Source organism: Pinus tabuliformis, chromosome X (genome assembly GCF_031772625.1).
Source record: "Pinus tabuliformis cultivar Carrire ecotype Pingquan chromosome X, CPIR1, whole genome shotgun sequence".
Classification (NCBI taxonomy): domain Eukaryota; kingdom Viridiplantae; phylum Streptophyta; class Pinopsida; order Pinales; family Pinaceae; genus Pinus; species Pinus tabuliformis.
The window spans coordinates 128,562,465-128,580,719 of NC_142308.1; the positions used below are offsets into that span (position 1 = coordinate 128,562,465).

Here is an 18,255-nt window from a genome sequence, read left to right on the forward strand (position 1 = left end):
CTCTATTTGGAAAAAACCACCTCGGCCTGCATAAAACCACCTCAGACTGTGCGCTAGTGGTAGGGCGGGTTCGGCACCTGCAATGGTTTATTAAAAAATTGGTGGCTTGGTTAACCAAGTCCCACCCTTCGGCATGTTGGTTCTGTTTCAGTGATATGGTATTGATATACCATATGTAGTTGCAATCTGCAGTGAATGTGGGATAATGTGATAACATAAAATCAAAGGACCGACGGTCGTGGGGTTGACCCCGATCGTCCGACCTTTTTCCGGCGGAGATCCCGACACCAAAATAAATACAAGTTTATCATATCCATTACCAAGTCCCATCCGATCCAACAGCTATCACGTCACCCATTCACCAACTATCTTGGCCGATCTCCACCGTCGATCAATCCCGCATGATCCAACGGCTATCGCGCAATCTCGCGTGAATTCTTGCATGATCGATATCAGATCAAGAGCGCGCGAGAAAAGTGGTTTTCTCGTGCTACGTGTCGCCTGCTAAGGTTAATCACGTGAAATTGAGGAATATCGTTTACCATTTTATAAGCGCGCGAGATACTGCTTACCGCTTACGAATACTACTCCTCTATTATGCTAACACATGGCTTAATCTGATCTCTTCATTTCTTAACTTTATTTTGCGCGACTTAATCCTAGCCGTCTATCTCCCTCACTCTCGTTCGTTGATCTGATTGATCCAACAACTGTGCTTCGCTACTCTGATACCACTTTCATCTACATTTGAAGACTTTGATCTGGAGGCAAAACTGAATCCATTTTGGATCACTCCTCCCCACTAGAAGCTTTTGGTCCACCAAAAGTTGGTTTTAGCTGTCGAGTAAGTGAGGATAAAGTTCCCTCACTTTTCCAATCTCTATCCATCGTGCTTTACTTGGATTTGTACCTTTGAGTCCAACTCAAAGATACTCAACATTTCCCCATTGCGAAGTCCTTATCCTCTTGTCAAGAACTGTGTCCTCCTATAGCTCATTGAGATACTTGGGCAAAAGATCTTCAATGGAAGGTAGTTGACCTTGCTCTTCGGGATCTTCAATCAATGAGGGCTCATACAATCGCAAGTTTTCAACATTTACGACAGAATAGATTTGCATGTAAGCTGGTAGATCTAGGCGGAAAGCATTTTCACCAATTTTGTCAAGTATTTTGAAAGGACCATATCTAATTGGTTTCAACTTTTTACCTTCCCCTTGCAGTCTTTCTTTGTTGATGTACAACCAAACTTGATCACCAACTTGAAAACTATGCTCAACTCGATGCTTGTCATGTCGCGCCTTATACTTTGCTTGGCTTCTTTCTAGCTATTCCTGTACTGCCTGGTGAATTTCCTGGATTTGTTCAATGAACTTGGTTGCTTTGTCCACATCACTGTGTCCATCAACTGCTATGTCTTTACCAAAGACAAAATCCAAGGGAGACTTTGGTATAAAACCAAAACAAGTCTCAAAAGGAGATCTCTGAGTAGAAGAATGTTTTGCATGGTTGTAAGCATGCTGCACATAACACAAATGCTCATCCCAAAGTTTGGGATGCTTGCTGCAATATCCCCGAAGCAACTATATCACTGTCCTGTTGACCACTTCTGTCTGACCATATCTTTGTGGATGAAATGTCGTGCTCTTCTTTAACTTTGTGTCCATTAACTCCCATAGACTTGAACAAAATTTCCTGACAAATAGAAGTGGGTAACCCAAAATGAACCCATACATTTTGAAAGAACAACTTTGCAGTTTGTTCAGTTGTGCCCTGTTTATTACATGGTGTCAAAATACACATCTTACTGAACCTATCCACGACTACATACAAATAACCATGACTCTTTCTAGACTTTGGCAATCCCCCAACAAAATCCATGGAAACACTTTCCCAAGGACGAGAAGGAATTGGAAGTGGAGTATACAAGCCTAATTTTCTATTACTTGGCTTGCTTGTAGCACGAATAGTACATCCTTTAATATATCTAGAAACTGTCTCATTCATTCATGGCCAATAGCAGAATCTTTGTAATTGTGCAACTGTTTTACTTACACCAAAATGACCTGATATGAGAGAAGTATGTGCTTCTCAAATTATATTAACTCTTTCAGTTTGTGGAATGCATAACTTTCCCAACTGATATAAGAGTTTGTCCTTTATGAAATAATCCAATTCTTCCACCTACTTGCCATGACTTAAAGTTGCATATACATCCTTAAAATCTATGTCTTAAGCATATTGTTCAATGTAACTTTCATGAATTACCGAATTATGCTCAAGTATTGTGGATGTATTTATAATTGGTCTTGATAACATGTCTGCAACCTTATTATGTATGCCCTTCTTATATCTGATAACAAGATGAAATTGTTGTAGAAAACCCATCCACCTGTAATGTCGTGATTGTTGCAATTTAGTTTGTGAGTGTAAGTATTGTAGTGGTTGATGATCTGTGTGTATGATTGTTTCTTTACCCATTATGTAATGTTTCCACTTTTTAACACTCTGAACTAATGCATACAATTCTTTATCATATGTAGGATAGTTAACTACTCCTGATGTGAATGTCTCAAAATGAAAGCATATAGGTTTTCTGTGCTGCAACAACACTACCCCCATGGCATATTCACTTGCATCTATCTCGATCTCAAATGGATGCTGAAGATCTGGCAGTGCTATTACTGGCGTTGTACTAATCCTTTCTCTCAATGTGTCGAAGGCTTTCTACTGTTTGCCTCCCCACTGAAACACCTGTTTCACACTTGTCAAAGCATTTAAAGGAGCTACAATCAAAGAAAAGTTAGCAATAAACTTTCTCCAATATTGCATTGCCCCTAAAAAACTTCTAACTTCTGTAGCAATATTGAGCTTAAGCCAATTTACAATGACTTCGAGCTTGGGTTAGCCAGTCTTGTGCCGAATCAGCCGGAAATTTGTCGAGTGAAGTGAGGTAAAACTCACTCAGATTTTCCACCAGTATTTTCTCTATAAAGGATTGCTAGAAGAGCATCCTAGATTTGTATTTAGATATTTCTCCTGTATAATAATAAACCCTTAGAACTGTTGCACCGATTTTCCTGCATTGGGTTTTTCTGGGGACTATTGTGTCCAAAAATAATTGTGTCCTATGTATCTTGTTCTTTGCTCTGTTTTCTATTTCATGAGATCAAATATTTAATTAGTGTAGGCTACAGAAGTAATTTACTTTAGTCTTCAGAAGAATAACTTGATGAATGTAATTTAAAATCAAGTAGGTGAAGTAGATTCAGATTTTCTACAGTAGGGGTTCCTTCAGAATGTAGGAATTTTCACATGGTATCAAAGCATTGATCTTGAAACAAGGAAGTGCAAATCCAACACTGAGCAAGAGAGGCCAAAAGCTGCACTTGGCAGCAATTCAAATCCCCTTGAAGGGATTGCGCAATCCTTGCTAGAAAGAATATCCGAGGAAATCTCTCTTCGAGTGAGACGATAGAGAGGTACCATTTCCAGTTCGTGAGTTTGTAGAGGTAGAGGGAGTGACGTAGAGCCTCAGTGCAGTGCTTGAAGGGCGCAGTTTCTGCCGGGGCAGAAATCCGCTGGAAAAGAACGAAGACACGTAGAAGGGGGATTTTCTCCTCAGAGAACTTTCCGCTAGAAAGTTTGAATTTCTCACTTGCTAAGCAGTTGAGTAGTGCTAAGAAATGACTAGAGGAATTAGTTCGACAGTTGGGTGAGATGGCATCGCATAGGCTCAAAGATCTGGACAGGTTGGAAGGTGCCTCCAACTATGTCATATGGAAGACCAGAATCTTAGTTGTTCTGGAGGAATATGATCTCGAGGCCTATGTCAAAAGTGTTGTAGTTGTTCCTGCCGACAACGATCAAAAGAAGAAGTACAAGGTCAAGCAGGGGAAGGCAGAGAGGCTCATTCTCGATGGAGTTCGAGATCATGTGGTCTCACACTTGCAACGCAAGGATACAGCCCGAGAGATGTGGGAAGCCTTGTCGTCACTCTATGAAGGCTCTTTCGAACAATGGAAGATGTATTTAGAGCAGAATTTGCAGCAGACCTTGATGCAAAAAGGAGAAGGGGTGAACCTCTATCTTCAACGTCTTCAGGACACTAGAGACCAACTTGCTGAAGTGGGGCCACTAAATGGAGTCTCGGATGAATGGCAAGTTTTCGTACAAAGCATACTGGGTAGGGAAAAACTACCTTCATGGGAGGAGATGTAGTCAGCTTTTCAACAAGAGGAGTTAGGGAGGGACCTAGTGAAGGTCAACCTCAATAGCACCAATGGGAATGGCACAAAGATGGAGGAGGAGGAAACGCAGCTCTAGAATCAAAGGGACAACAGAAGCAGAAGCGGAAGAAGGACATTTCAAAGGTGAAATGGTTCAAATGTGGCGAGATGGGTCACTTTGCATCTCAGTGTCCTTTGAAGCAAAAGGATAAGGACAAGAAGCATGATCCAAAGGTTGCAGTTGCGAAGATAAATGAGGAAGAGTATGCCATGAGTACCCATGCATCTCTAGGAGGGAGATGGGGCAATATTGAGTTGTAGTCAGGAGGACTACATGTGGGCAGGATCCTTGAGTCCACCTCTTGGATCAATTCCTTGCTACGAGAGCTCAAGGTTCAACAGTAGCGAGATGGACTTAGTGTCAGATGATGCAGTGGATTGTTTGGAGAGATAGATGCAGTAGTTGGGGACCAGAGACTGATCAGCATAGAGAAAGGTTGGTAGCAATGCAGTTGGCACAGTGCAGGAGTCAGCAGCAGCGCAGAAGATCCAAAGGGTCAGAATCAACAACAGTCAGATTCCAACATTCATTGTATTACGCTGAACACGGTTAGGTTCAGCTAATTTTGGATGTTTTTCAGTTGCTTATCTCAACAACTGAGTTGCAGTATGAATGCAGTGATAGTAGTGGCAGTGCTAGCAGCATAGCAGATACAACATTTGAGAGAGAGTTGTAGTACAGATGCAGCAGTGGAAGTGGCAGTGTCATGGGCAGCAGTACAGTAGCAGCTGTAGCACAATGTTGGTGGCATCAACAGTGCAAAAAGGAGCTGCTTCAGAACAAGAGCAGCATGCAGGTGGACATTGTTGCTAGAGCACTTTCCTCGCTAAAAGGGAGTGTTAGTTTCTGGTAGAATTGGAAGTGCCTTGAAAATTGGTGCAGAGGCTAAGGCACATGAGTTCTAAAGAACCCAGAAATTGTTTGGTGAAATTCCACACAAATTGTATTTTATTAAAATAATTAATATTTTTAATGGAGTTCCTAAGTCTAAACTTAGGGAAATTAAAATATTAATGGGTATTAATCAAAATATGGGTGAAAATGATCTAGAAGGCGGATCAAGTCATGTTTTAATCTTAGCCATTGATTAGAGACTTAATCTCGGTGGTTGAAGACTCGACAAGAAAAATATAAAATGGAGGCTTGGGGTTCATTTGGACACACACACAGAGATTGAGGAAATCGATTTTCTGAGGTGAGAAGTTCTCACGAGGAAAATCGATTGGGGAGATTTTGTAGTTGAGGGGCAATGAGAATCCGGAAGAAGGACTTTCCGGAGAATACTGACAAAGAGGCGGAGAGAGCTTGCAAAGAGGTAGCACAGTGGCCGAGAGAGCTGACGCAGAAAAGTTGCCTGTCGCCCGAAATCCAGAACTATCAGAACAGCCAAAACTGCAGGGAACTGTCCAAACTATCGAGAACTGTCGGAACAGCTGGGAGAGCTGACGCAGAAAAGTTGTCTGTCATGCAGAATCCAGAACTGCTGAAACAGTCGAAATTGTCGGGAACTGCCGAAACTGCCGGGAACTACTGGAACTGTCGGGAACAGCCGGGAGAGCTGACGCAGAGGGTAGAGAAGGCGACACAGAGCCAACGCAGAAATAGATGGGGTTAGCCAGTCTTGTGTTGAATCAGCTAGAAATCTGTCAAGTGAAGTGAGGTAAAACTCACTCAGATTTTCCGCCATTATTTTCTCTGTAAAGGATTGCTAGAAGAGCATCCTAGATTTGTATTCAAATATTTATCCTTCATAATAATAAACCCTCAGAACTGCTGCCCCGGTTTTCCCGCATTGGGTTTTTCTGGGGACTACTGTGTCCAAAATAAGTGTGTCCTATGTATCTTGTTCTTTTCTTTGTTTTTTGTTTTATGAGATCAAATATTTAATTAGTGTAGGCTACAGAAGTAATTTGCTTCAGTATACAGAAGAATAACCTGATGAATGTAATTTAAAATCAAGTAGGTGTAGATTCAGATTTGCTGCAGTAGGGGTTCCTTCAAAGTGTAGGAATTCTCACAGGAACTAGGGTGATGGTCATAAGGATAAGGGGTAGAGCTCATGTTTGGCTTTTTCCCATGTGTTGACCATCTTTTGCATTTTCTAAGATTCTTTTCTTTTGTTTCTTACTTGTGGCCATATATGCTTTTAACGTTCTTTTAGCTGCATCAACCTTCGGCAAAACATTTCTAGGCCCAACCCAAACATGTGGACAAGGGGAGGGGGCATACTTGTGCCTTGTGGATCTAGCGGTCATGTGGACCCAGAGAAGGAAGATGATGAAATATGGCTCATAATGTGCGGAAATGAGTGAAAAATGTGAAGCGAAAAAATTGGACCATGCTACCAAAAGTGAGATTTCCCAAGTAGTTCCCTTCCTTAAACTATAAGCCAATAGGTGGGATCCAATGGGACTAGAATTGAGGATTAACCCCCCATTTAAGGTGAGGGAACAAACATATAAAAAAAATGATGTGTCAAACCTCAAGGACCAAGGTCAAGTAGGAAAGCAAAGAAATCAAGCCTTAATTCATTAAACAAGCAAGAGGAAGCCCAAAATATGAAGTTGTCAACCATCAAGATAGTCGTTGGGGATCAAATGGTCAATTCCAAGAGGACGTTGAGCAAGAAAGGGAGACATTGAGCCTCCTAAGGAATCTAAAAATTATTTCAAGTCACCTCAAGCTAATTTCAAGGGAAACATTGGACCTGTTGACCGCACTTTGTCAACAAGTCCAAGGAAGTAGAATGCAAAGACGTGAAGAAATTTTTTCAAAGTTCAAAGTCATTAGCCAGCATATTTGAATAATTGTAAATCCAATTTCTGCAAGATGTATTGTAAATGATGTTAGTTTGATCGTTTAATTATGTAACAACATGATCCAGGTGGATGTTAGTGGCCACCCGCCTATCCCACTTGGACCCCCCAACTGTCTCTTTCAGTTTTTCAGTTTCTTTAATTGTAGCACAGTTTACTATTTTTAGCAGTTTTGCTACAATTAAGGAAACTGAAAAACTGAAAGAGAGTTGTGGGGGTCCAAGTGGGATGGCGGGTGGCCACCAACATCCACCTGGATCACAACACCTAGGTAAGCCTCTAATTTTGGCAAAGGATTTCATCTTAGGAAGATTTTTAACCTCACCAAATTATGTGTTTCTAAACATGGATAACCGGCAGAGTTTTTATTCTAGCTTAAACCCCAAAGCTAAGGTGGAATTCCATGACAAGGTATTAGGTGAGTCCTAGTGTTATATCAAGTCTTTGTAAAAGTGTGTTTGGGAATAATTTTGTTGATTTGGAGTAGCATCGAATGTGCTCTAGCCATGAAAAATGGTGGAGAGGCTAAGGCACATGAAATCTCTAATACCCAGAAAGGGTTTGAGCAGATTCTAAACAGTTTGGGAAATATTAAAATAATTAATATTTTTAACGGAGTCCCTAAGTCTAAACTTAGGGAAAATAAAATATTAATGTGTATCAATATAAAACTATGTTAGAATAGTCCAAAAGACGTGGATCAAGCCAAATCTAATCTTAGTCATTGATTAGGGACTTAATCTCGACCCTTGATTTGTCAACGAAAAAAATATAAGAGGAGGCTTGAGGGTCACTTGGAGGACACACCAAGAGATCAAGATTTCGACTTTCTGGGGCTAGGTTTGCTGAGAAAAATGATAGAGTGATCAAAGTTGCAACTGAGGGGCAATGAATACAGAAGCAGAGAGGCAGATATAACACCAGGAGGATCAGCACAGTAGCCAGAGAGAGGGATGCAGAAGCAGCCAAGGGTTCACACAAAGCCAGCTAGGGCTCACGCAGAGGCAGCTAGGAGTTGCGCAGTGCTTCAGAGGGCCAGCGTGGGTGACGCAGAGGGCCAGAAGGTTGATGCAGTGCCTCCAGAGGCTGACGCAGGCCAAGTCAGAGTGACGTTGGGCTAACGCTGGGCGAGAGAGAGGTTGACGTAGTCCCTAGAGGTTGACGTTGGGGTTTCGTGGGGCAGATTGGCGCTATAGAGCTACCGTAGTGTTTATTTGGGGTTCAACCGAAATATCTGCGTCCGAGTAGAGAGGTACTACTGCCAAGATTTTTCTCTGTTGAGTGAGCCGGATTTGGCACCCAGATTATATTCTGAAACTGCTTAATAAATCAAACCCTCAAATAGCTACACCGGTTTTCCTACATTGGCTTTTTCCAGGGACATTAGTCCAAAAACAACAGTGTCACTTGTGTGCTTGTTTCTATTTCCTTCAGTTGATGATCTGTAATGTGTTGAGCATGCACTTGTATTTATTTCCAGTATTTACATGGTAAATAACTTGTTAATTAACAAAACAAGTAGGTAGGAATAAATCAGTAAAGTGCATGAAGGGTTTCTAATGTGCCAGACTTAGAAATTCCAACATGGTATTAGAGCGTGGTTGCAGATCACAGGAGCACTGAGGACATTAACTGAACAGAGCAGCAGCAGCAGAAAACAGCTGTCCCGAGTGACAAAAGTTGTTCCTAGCAGAGTAGTAGTAAGGAAGGGGTGACGTAGTGCCTGCATCATTAAGATTGAGCCAGGAAGAGGCAGAGCAGAGGCTGAGGGAGGCAAAGGCAAACTCACGCAGAGCCACACAGAGGCCAGGAGGGCTAATGTAGTTGGCTGAGGAGGCTGATTTGCCGGTGTCGAGATTGCGCAGAGCCTAGGAGCTCTAACCTTCAGGTTGTTGGGGTTTAGGAGGCTGTGGGTAAGTTGCAGAGTGGAGCTGGTGGGGTACTGTAGTCAGAACAGTACCTAACAGGGCAAGGCCAAGGTAGAGGGAGTTGCTGCCAAGGTGGATTTCTAGCCAAGGAATCCAAATCAGTGTTGCAGTTGCACAAACGATTGGAGAGGGGCATCTCGACATTGGTAGAAAGGTTTCCAGGAGGGAAATCGAGGCTTAGAGGAGTCATACCGAGAACTTCCAGGAGGGAAGTAGAGGAGCAGCGAAATGGCACTACACGGAGTAAGAGACCAGGACAAACTGGACGAAGCCTCAAACTTCGTAGTCTGGAAGGCCAGAATCTTATCCATACTAGACAGGAATCGTGTCAAGCACTTCACCTTGAGGATAGCTATCCGAGTTGATCTGGCTGATAACGACAGGTACGAGGATGCAATGGCGAGGGCTAAGAGTATCATCCTTGACAGGGTCAAGGATCATATAATACCACATATTGCCAAGAAGAACATGGCACAGGAGATGTGGGAGGCCCTGACCAAATTGTATTAGCATACTTCCATGCAGAGGAAGATGCTACTAGAAAATCAGTTGCGATCATACCAGATGAAGAAGGGAGAACAAATCAATCCATTCCTCGATTGATTGAAGGAGATTTGGGATCAACTGACTTTAGGGGCAACGCCAGATCCAGAATTGATGGTGAGAACAGCCCTGAATGCAGTCTCAGAAGACTGGGAGGTGTTTGTCCAGAGTATATTGGCCAAGGCGACCCTTTTAGATTGGGAGGAAATGTGGGTTGCTCTTCGCCAAGAAGAGATCAGAAGGCTGAGCAAGGAGGGAAGTAGCGACAAGGGGATTAGAATCAAGAAGGAGGAGGAGGAAGATGTTGCCCTAGCATCTAAGGGAAAGCAGGAGAAACGGAAGAAGAAGGAACTCTCCAAGGTCAAATGCTTCCACTGTGGGGAGCTAGGTCATTATGTGACCCAGTTTCCAAGGAAGAAGAGTAAGGGAGAGGCCTCCGAGATCAAGGCAGCGCCAACAAGGGCAGAGAAGGAAGTGGAGACAGATGATGATTGTGCCATGAGTGCTCATGTGCCACTTCAGAAGAAGTGGGGAGACATCGAGTTATAGTCAGGCGGACTACAAGCGATGAGGGGCAGGATCCTCGAGGTACCTAGCCTCTTGGATTATACCTTGCTACAGGAGCCCAGAAGAGGAGTAGCAAGATTGGCGGATGTCGGTAGAGACGGATGCGGATGGAGCGAGAGAGGGAGCTACAGTGCAGGATTCCCGGGACAACGCGAGGCTAGCAGGCTACAACAGTGCGAGAGGCACGGGAATGTTGCACTAGTGCAGGATGGCACAAAGAGGTGTGCAACGGTGCGAGATGCATGGAGTTGTTGTAGTAGCACAGAGGTCAGAGAGGGAGCACTTGTCAGCAACAGAGGGAGCTTCAACATTAAGAGTGTTTCTAGCCTGACAGAGATGTCAGAGTTGGGAGATCAGTTACTTACTTCTCAGTAACTGAGTTGCAGTGCAGCAATTAGCAGTGGTAGTGCTATGGGCAGCACGATGCAACATGATGAAAGGGGTTGCAGTGCAGATGCAGCAGTGGCAGTGGCAAGGCCATGGGCAGCAGCACAGATGCAGAGGGAGTTGCAGTACGGATGCAGTAGTGGTAGTGGCAGGGCCATGGGTAGTAGTATAGGATGCAACAGTGCAGAGGATGTTGGGCAGCAGGCCTAGCATCAGCACAGGGACCAATGTTGGATGATCAGAGTGATACTCAGTAAGGAGTATTACTAAAGCATAGTCCTCGCTAAGAGGGAGTGTTGCTTTGGGGTAGCATCGAATGTGTTCTAGCCACGAAAATTGGTGGAGAGGCCAAGGCACATGAGATCTCCAATACCCAAAAAGGGTTTGGGTAGATTCTAAACAGTTTGGGAGATATTAAAATAATTAATATTTTTAATGGAGTCCCTAAGTCTAAACTTAGGGAAAATAAAATATTAATGTGTATTAATATAAAACTATGTTAGAATGGTCCAAAAGACATGGATCAAGCCAGATCTAATCTTAGTCATTGATTAGGGACTTAATCTCGACCATTGATTTGTCAACGAGAAAAGATAAGAGGAGGCTTGAGGGTCACTTGGAGAACACACCAAGAGGTCAAGATTTCGACTTTCTAGGGTTGGGTTTGCTAAAAAAGTTGATAGAGTGATCAAAGTTGCAGCTGAGGGGCAATGAATACAGAAGCAGAGAGGCACAGATAGCACCAGGAGGATCAGCACAGTAGCCGGAGCGAGGGATGCAGAAGCAGCCAAGGGTTCACACAGAGCCAGCTAGGGCTCACGCAGAGGCAGCTAGGAGCTGCGCAGTGCTTCAGAGGGCCAACATGGGTGATGCAAAGGGCCAGAAGGCTAACGCAGCGCCTCCAGAGGCTGACGCAGGCCAAGTCGGAGTGATGTTGGGCTAACGCTGGGCCAAAGAGAGGCTGACGTTGGGGTTTCGTGGGGCAGATTAGCGTTGTAAAGCTGCTAGAGTGTTTATCTGGGGTTCAAGTGAAATCTTTGCGTCCGAGTAGAGAGGTACTACTTCCAAGATGTTTCTCTGTTGAGTGAGCCGGATTTGGCACCCAGATTGTATTTTGAAACTACTTAATAAATCAAACCCTCAGATAGCTACACCGGTTTTCCTGCATTGGGTTTTTCTGGGGACATTAGTCCAAAAACAACAGTGTCACTTGTGTGCTTGTTTCTATTTCCTTCAGTTGATGATCTGTAATGTGTTGAGCATGCACTTGTATTTATTTCTAGTTATTTACATGGTAAATAAGTTGTTAATTAATAGAACAAGTAGGTAGGAATCAATCAGTAAAGTGCATGAAGGGTTTCTAACGTGTCAGACTTAGAAATTCCAACAAATTTTAGCACATTTGGCTAAATTATTTTATTACAAACACACTTGGTTTATACTAGACCATGTTGTGGCACGGAATTGGATAAATTGTTGAGGGTATGAGCCTAAATGTGTTTTCCCCTTTCAAGGGTTGATATTGCAATAATTTGATGTAAAAAATATTTTAGTGCATGGTCTCTCACAGTGTAACAGGAATCGTGAAAAAATCGGAATAATCGCGATTTTGAGTCTGATCGGCGGCAGAACGATCCGTTACGAAACTGGGCGTGTCAACTCGCGTTGACCGAGTTTAACTCGTGGTCAACTCGAGTTCGACGCGCGATTTATGCGATTCGTCCGATTTCATCCGATTTTTACGAGTCCCGCCAAATTCTAGGGTTGTCGCCTGTTCCCGCGTTTGCATTCCCGCTTCGGTGAATTTTTTAACAGTTTAACGGTGCCGGCATAAAATTGCATTGTTTATATTATATAACATCTGTCATTGCAGCATTCGAACCGAAGCATATCCCTGTCGACAGTCGATTCTCGAACGACGAAGCCTGTCTAAGACTCTAAGCGCATTCGAAGTTTGGATTCTGGAACGACGAAGCCGCGGCCCGCATTGGAAGCACAGTCCCTGTCGCGTGAAATTGAAACGCAGGTCAGCGTCACAGTTTTTCTCTTCGACAGTTCGACTGTACATTGGTTCAGCCTTCACCGATAGCTTGCGTCCACTGTACATTTGATATACGTTACGGTTATATCACTTCATTTTTCGGATTTGATATACGTTATATAAATATTATTATGACTTCATTTTTCAGATTGCCAACTTCCATATCGCATTTGATATACGTTATATGACTGTTAGTAATTTGTCATGGTCAGGATAGAGATGTCTTTTTAATAATCACAACAGTTTGTTCAAATTATTTCCACACAGCGGTTGGTAGTCTATTTGTCATGGGAATGGACTAGATTTTTCTTTTTTGGCTAAGATTTTTGTTTTTTATTTTTTTATATATTAACAAGGTCTAGATTGTGCAAAAACTTATGAAACTTGATGCGGTATTAATTACCCCATTAGCTGCTTCAGGCCTTCAGACACAGGCTATCCCATTGACCATTAGAAAAACTGAATTGTAATTATTAACAGGATAGTTCAATAGCAGCTTCTCACTATTACCTACAGGACTTAAGTCTTAGACCGTCCTCAACAGAAAAATGCCCATTGGATTGAGCTACTGAGTCACTGAAGTGGAAGGACAAGTTACAAGTTGTTACAACTTACATTTTTCAGAATATTTACAGTGATAAACTTTACGTTTAATATGTAAGTAGTCTATAAACTTAACTTTTAGTTAGAATATGTAAGGGACTGGTTTAGAAACTTTAGTATATTTCAGAACATTTGTATTAAAGTTTATAATAACAGTCGACTCTTAAGAGATCCCCCTAGGCCAGTATCAAGATCCCCCTAGGCCAGTATTATTTTTTTCAGATACGAATTAGTAAATTACTTTAAAATTTTTAAACTTTAAACTTTTAAAGCTGGCTGGAGAAGGGGTACCAACTACCAATAACCTTGCACTTGCAGAGATGATGGTTTTAGGGACCCTATTAAAACTTGAAGTTGATAACTTGATATGCATAAAATGATTCAAGCAGCCTCGATTATTCAGTGATTCATTGTTGGTTATTAAACGAGAAAATGAAATTCACAATGTTGGTCTGGACTCTGCAGAGTCTGCACTGTATTCATAATTTCATAACACTGTAACAGTAAGTTAGTAACTGTGCCTCAAGGACTGAGCCCTCCAACAAATCTGAGCCACAATTCTGTTCCTAGGTGACTGTTCCAAGTAGCACCTGCCACCAAGTCTGAGCTTGAAGCAGCTACAGATATGAGTGTTTTGTCCATCTGTCTTGACTCTTCATTTACTTTTTTAAATTTCTAGCATATTTTAAATTTTTGGATGATTTTTAAATTTGATTTTTTCTTGTCTTTCACAGGACTCATCTTAACAGAAGCCACAAATTAAACACAAGTTCAAAGCAACAACAATGCCGAGAGAGAAGGACTTTGCTTGGGCTTATTGTGACAGGATTCCCGGAGACCCCGGGCTCCTTTGTAAATTTTGCAAAACAAAATGCAGTGGAGGCATTTATAGATTCAAGTTCCACCTTGCAAAAATACCTGGCCATGATATAGGTATTTGCACCAAGGTTGACGAGAATGTCCAACACCAAGTAGCCTTGGCCCTTGAAATGTTAGAGCAGCATAATGCCAAGAAAGCAAAGCAAACTGCTGAAATAGGAAATGTTGGAGTTGATACTTTTTCTGTCACTAGCCCCATGTCACCTCAATCTGTTGAATCCTCAATGCCGTTCCCAAGTTTTCCACACATGCCTCAAAGCCATGCTAGTCCTTCAACTCCTTCCTTGAACACTGGAGGTGGAAACATAAACGCCTTTTTTGCTCCCCGCACAAAACCCGGTTCCCAACCTACCTTGGATGGCACTGGTTGGAAAAAAAATGTCCATAGTCAGGCAAGGAAGGCCATTGCTAACTTTTGGTACTATTCTGACATACCTTTCCACTGTGCCAGAAGTCCTTATTGGCAAGCTATGATTGATGCAATTGCTAATGCAGGTCCAGGGTTCAAAGCCCCTACATCAGAGAGCCTTAGGACAGATATGTTGTTAGAGAGTGTTGAAGATGTCATGCTTCTGCTAGCTGAGTTTCGTTCATCATGGGTAGAAACAGGGTGCACCATCATGAGTGATGGATGGACAGATCAGAGGAATAGAACTTTAATAAATTTCCTTGTATCTTGTCCCGCAGGCACAATGTTTCTCAAGTCAGTGGATGCTTCAGATAAGGTTAAGAGTGCCCAACTTATCTGTGAAATGATGGAGGAAGTTGTTCAAGAAGTGGGAGAAGAAAATGTTGTACAAATTGTCACCGATAATGCAGCGAATTATATGGCTGCTGGTAGACTTTTTGAGATGAGGCACCCCACTATTTTTTGGACCTCTTGTGCTGCCCATTGCATAGATTTAATGCTTGAGGACATTGGTAAGCTTCATTGGATACATGAGGTTGTGGAGAAGGCAAAATCCATAACCAAATACCTATACAACCACACTATTGTCCTAAACACTATGAGAATATACACTGAAGGTAAAGAAATTGTTCGACCTGCAGTGACTAGATTTGCAACAAATTTCATATCTTTGCAATCTGTGGTTGAGCAAAAGATAAATCTGAAGAGGATGTTCTTGGGACCTGAGTGGATGGGATCTAAACATTCCAAGACCCCTGAAGGCATCGAAATTGTTGCACTTGTGTTTAATGATGGCTTCTGGAAAGATGCTGAAGAGATTATTGCTGTGACGGAGTCCCTTGTTAGAGTTCTCAGGTACTTTTAGTCTTTTAACTTTTTCATTTTTTAAATTTCATTTCAAGCTTCTTTTTATTTACAATGTTTCATATTTCTTTAAATTTGAATGCTTGAACTTTCAGGATGGTTGATGGTGACAAACCCGCTATGGGTTACATTTATGAGGCGATGGATCTCGCAAAGGAGGCCATCAAAAGAAGATATGGGGATGATGAGACAAAGTATATGCCCCTTTGGGACATTATAGATGCACGTTGGGATAGGCAATTGCATTCCCCCTTACATGCTGCTGGGTACTTCTTAAACCCACAATATTTTTATGATAAGAGCAAATTTAATGAGGATGGGGAGGTTGGCAGAGGACTTATGACATGCTTGGAAAGGTGCTTCCCTGATCCAGAACAACAAAATCGTGTCTTTTCCCAACTACAAGATTACAGGACACCATCTAAATTGTTTGCCTATAACAGTGCTATAAGACAAAGGTCAAAGATGTTGCCAGGTACCCAGCTTGAAGGCTTCATCAATTCATTAAATTTGTTTAAACTTTATTTTGTATGTTAAATGTTTTATTAAATTTTATTTTCTTTTTAAGTTTTTACTATTTACTAATTTGGTACTTCTAGTCTTCTACTCACAAACCCTTACCACTTGCTAGGTCTTTGGTGGCAAAACTTTGGTAGTGATACGCCAGATTTGAAGAGATTTGCCATTCGAATCTTAAACCAAGCATGCAGTGCTTCAGGTTGTGAACGCAACTAGAGCATGTTTGAGAAAATACATTCTAAGAAGCGCAACCGATTGACACAAAAGCGCTTGAATGACCTTGTATTTGTCCATTACAATCTACGACTTCGCAACAAACAAATACAAGGTGAGATTCGAGAGCTTGAATTTGAAGGTTTCGTAATCTAGTTCGTACTTTAAAAGTTTAAACTTTAAAGTTCAAACTTCAAAGTGAAATTTTAATTCACATTTCAATGTCTCATGATAATGACAGGTATTGATCATTCACCAATTGACCTTGAAGAGTTAGATTTGCAAGCTACAAATGCGGCAGAATGGGTTCAATTAGATGAGCCTCCTCTTTTCAGCCTTCATGACTTGGAGAACTTTGAGAGTCAAGCAAGCGAAGGAGCGGGAGGAATTGCTTCTAGTTCTCACTCTTAAGAGTCTTAGACTCTTAGTTGCTGATTTTTTTCTGATTAGTATGCAGTTTTTTACTTTTTTATAAACTTTTAGAAGCATATGCTTCTAAGGACTCAAAACTCAGTGCTTTGGATCATGTGTGGACTCATAACATATATGAGATACTTATTTATTCATGATATTTTGGACATCTATTGATATTATGCATTGTTTGGACATACCTTTACCCAATATTAATGAAAAATGGTTTTTTTAATTCAATATATGTGTATATTTTTATTTAATGAATTTGCCGATTTTTTCCCGATTTTTTCCCGATCCGATTAAAACTCTTCGCTCTTTTGCCTCGCCGATTTATTGCCGATTCCGAGTCTGGTAACATTGGTCTCTCATACTTAGACACCATGGCTAAAATATTTGAGGGTAGAAAAATTAGTAATCCCCTCTAGTGTCAATTAGACACCATGGCTAAAATATTTGATGGTGGAAAAATTATTAATTCCCTCTAGTGTCAATTAATTAATTTTTCTGGTTAAATTAAATAAAAATTCTAAGCCAGAAAATTAATTAATTTTGGGTCAAAAATAATTTTAGAGAAATTAACTTCTTTCCAAGTGGAAAATAATCTAAAATTCGTAGGTCAAACAAAAATCAATTTTTGGAGATCCCCCACTAAGGGAAAAATGGATATTTTAAGAAAATTTGAACCCTTGGACCTTGGTGATTAAGTCAAAGTCAAATTTTTGAGGAAATTAATCCAAAATATTAATTTTTGGATTAATTAAAATTGGGTTTCAAGGAAAAATCGAATTTTTCCTCAAAATTAAACATTTGAAAGTGGAGAATAAAAGATGATCACACTATTTTCAGCGGTCATGATTATTTTGACTTGGAGGAGTTTCTCAATATAAAGAAGCCATTGAGCTTCTATTTGATATCTTTGGATGGTGTAATTTTTGAATGTTGGTATTGAGCTACTGCTCTGCTGGGAACATTTTGTATCATAATAGAAAGACTTTGGGGTTCATTTCATGGTGTTCTTCTTTTGCTAATCTGTGATATGTGTTAGCTATGTGTGATCCTATATTGTGTTGAATACTGCTAAATAATTGTTATTTCATTTGTCGGTGATAAGAACAATCTATTGGTACATGTTATCTTAGGTGATATGACTCACCATATGATATTACAATTTTCTTTAAGAATATTATAGAGATTTACGGGTACGCCAGCCCTTGGGCTCCAATTTCACAGAATGTGGGAAGCGCTGATTATGTTTGGGCTCTAAGATTTCATTGTAGTATTTAATTTTGCAAGAGGGTTTGGCCAATACCATTTTTCGAAATATATTCATCCATTGTTGTTTATCCAAAATTGTTTCTCCAAAAAAATTATTGTTTTGTAAATTTGTAAATTATTTCTAACCCATTTGTTTTGCAGCACTTAGGGTTTTATATTTTGCATATATATTTGGGGTTTGGCATTCTTTGATTTATTTGTGCAGGGGGATTTCAAAATTGCTTAAGAGAATTTTGTTGGGGTTTTGAGACAGATCTAGGCCTAGGAAGGCAAGATCTAGCCTCCAGGCTCAACATCCAGCCTGAGAAGGAAGTTGTCCAATTTATTTTTTGCAGTGGATTTGTGGAGAAATTTTTGTTTGCAGGCTTCAGATAATGCTAGCCCTTCAAGGGCTAGTCGTAGCCCTTAGAGTCCCTTCCAAGGCCTCGGCCCCTCTCAAACCCTTAGCCGCAACCCTAAAAGGGCCTTTTCCTTGGCTGCTAACCCCTAAGGGACCTTCTCCAACCCAAC

At 41.2% G+C, this 18,255-nt stretch overlaps 2 protein-coding genes across 3 annotated transcripts in view; one reads left to right on the plus strand and one right to left on the minus strand.

The window, feature by feature from the left end:
* Nucleotides 1-18,255, minus strand: part of LOC149138764 (3beta-hydroxysteroid-dehydrogenase/decarboxylase-like) — a 168,452-nt gene that overhangs the window by 75,657 nt on the left and 74,540 nt on the right. The gene's annotated exons all lie outside the window — the stretch shown is intronic.
* Nucleotides 14,161-18,154, plus strand: LOC149138765 (uncharacterized). Its single transcript, XM_089448348.1, has 4 exons — nt 14,161-15,315; nt 15,420-15,799; nt 16,298-16,362; nt 18,110-18,154. The coding sequence occupies exons 1-4, from the start codon at nt 14,162-14,164 to the stop codon at nt 18,152-18,154; spliced, it is 1,644 nt and encodes a 547-aa protein (XP_089304474.1). The 5' UTR covers nt 14,161.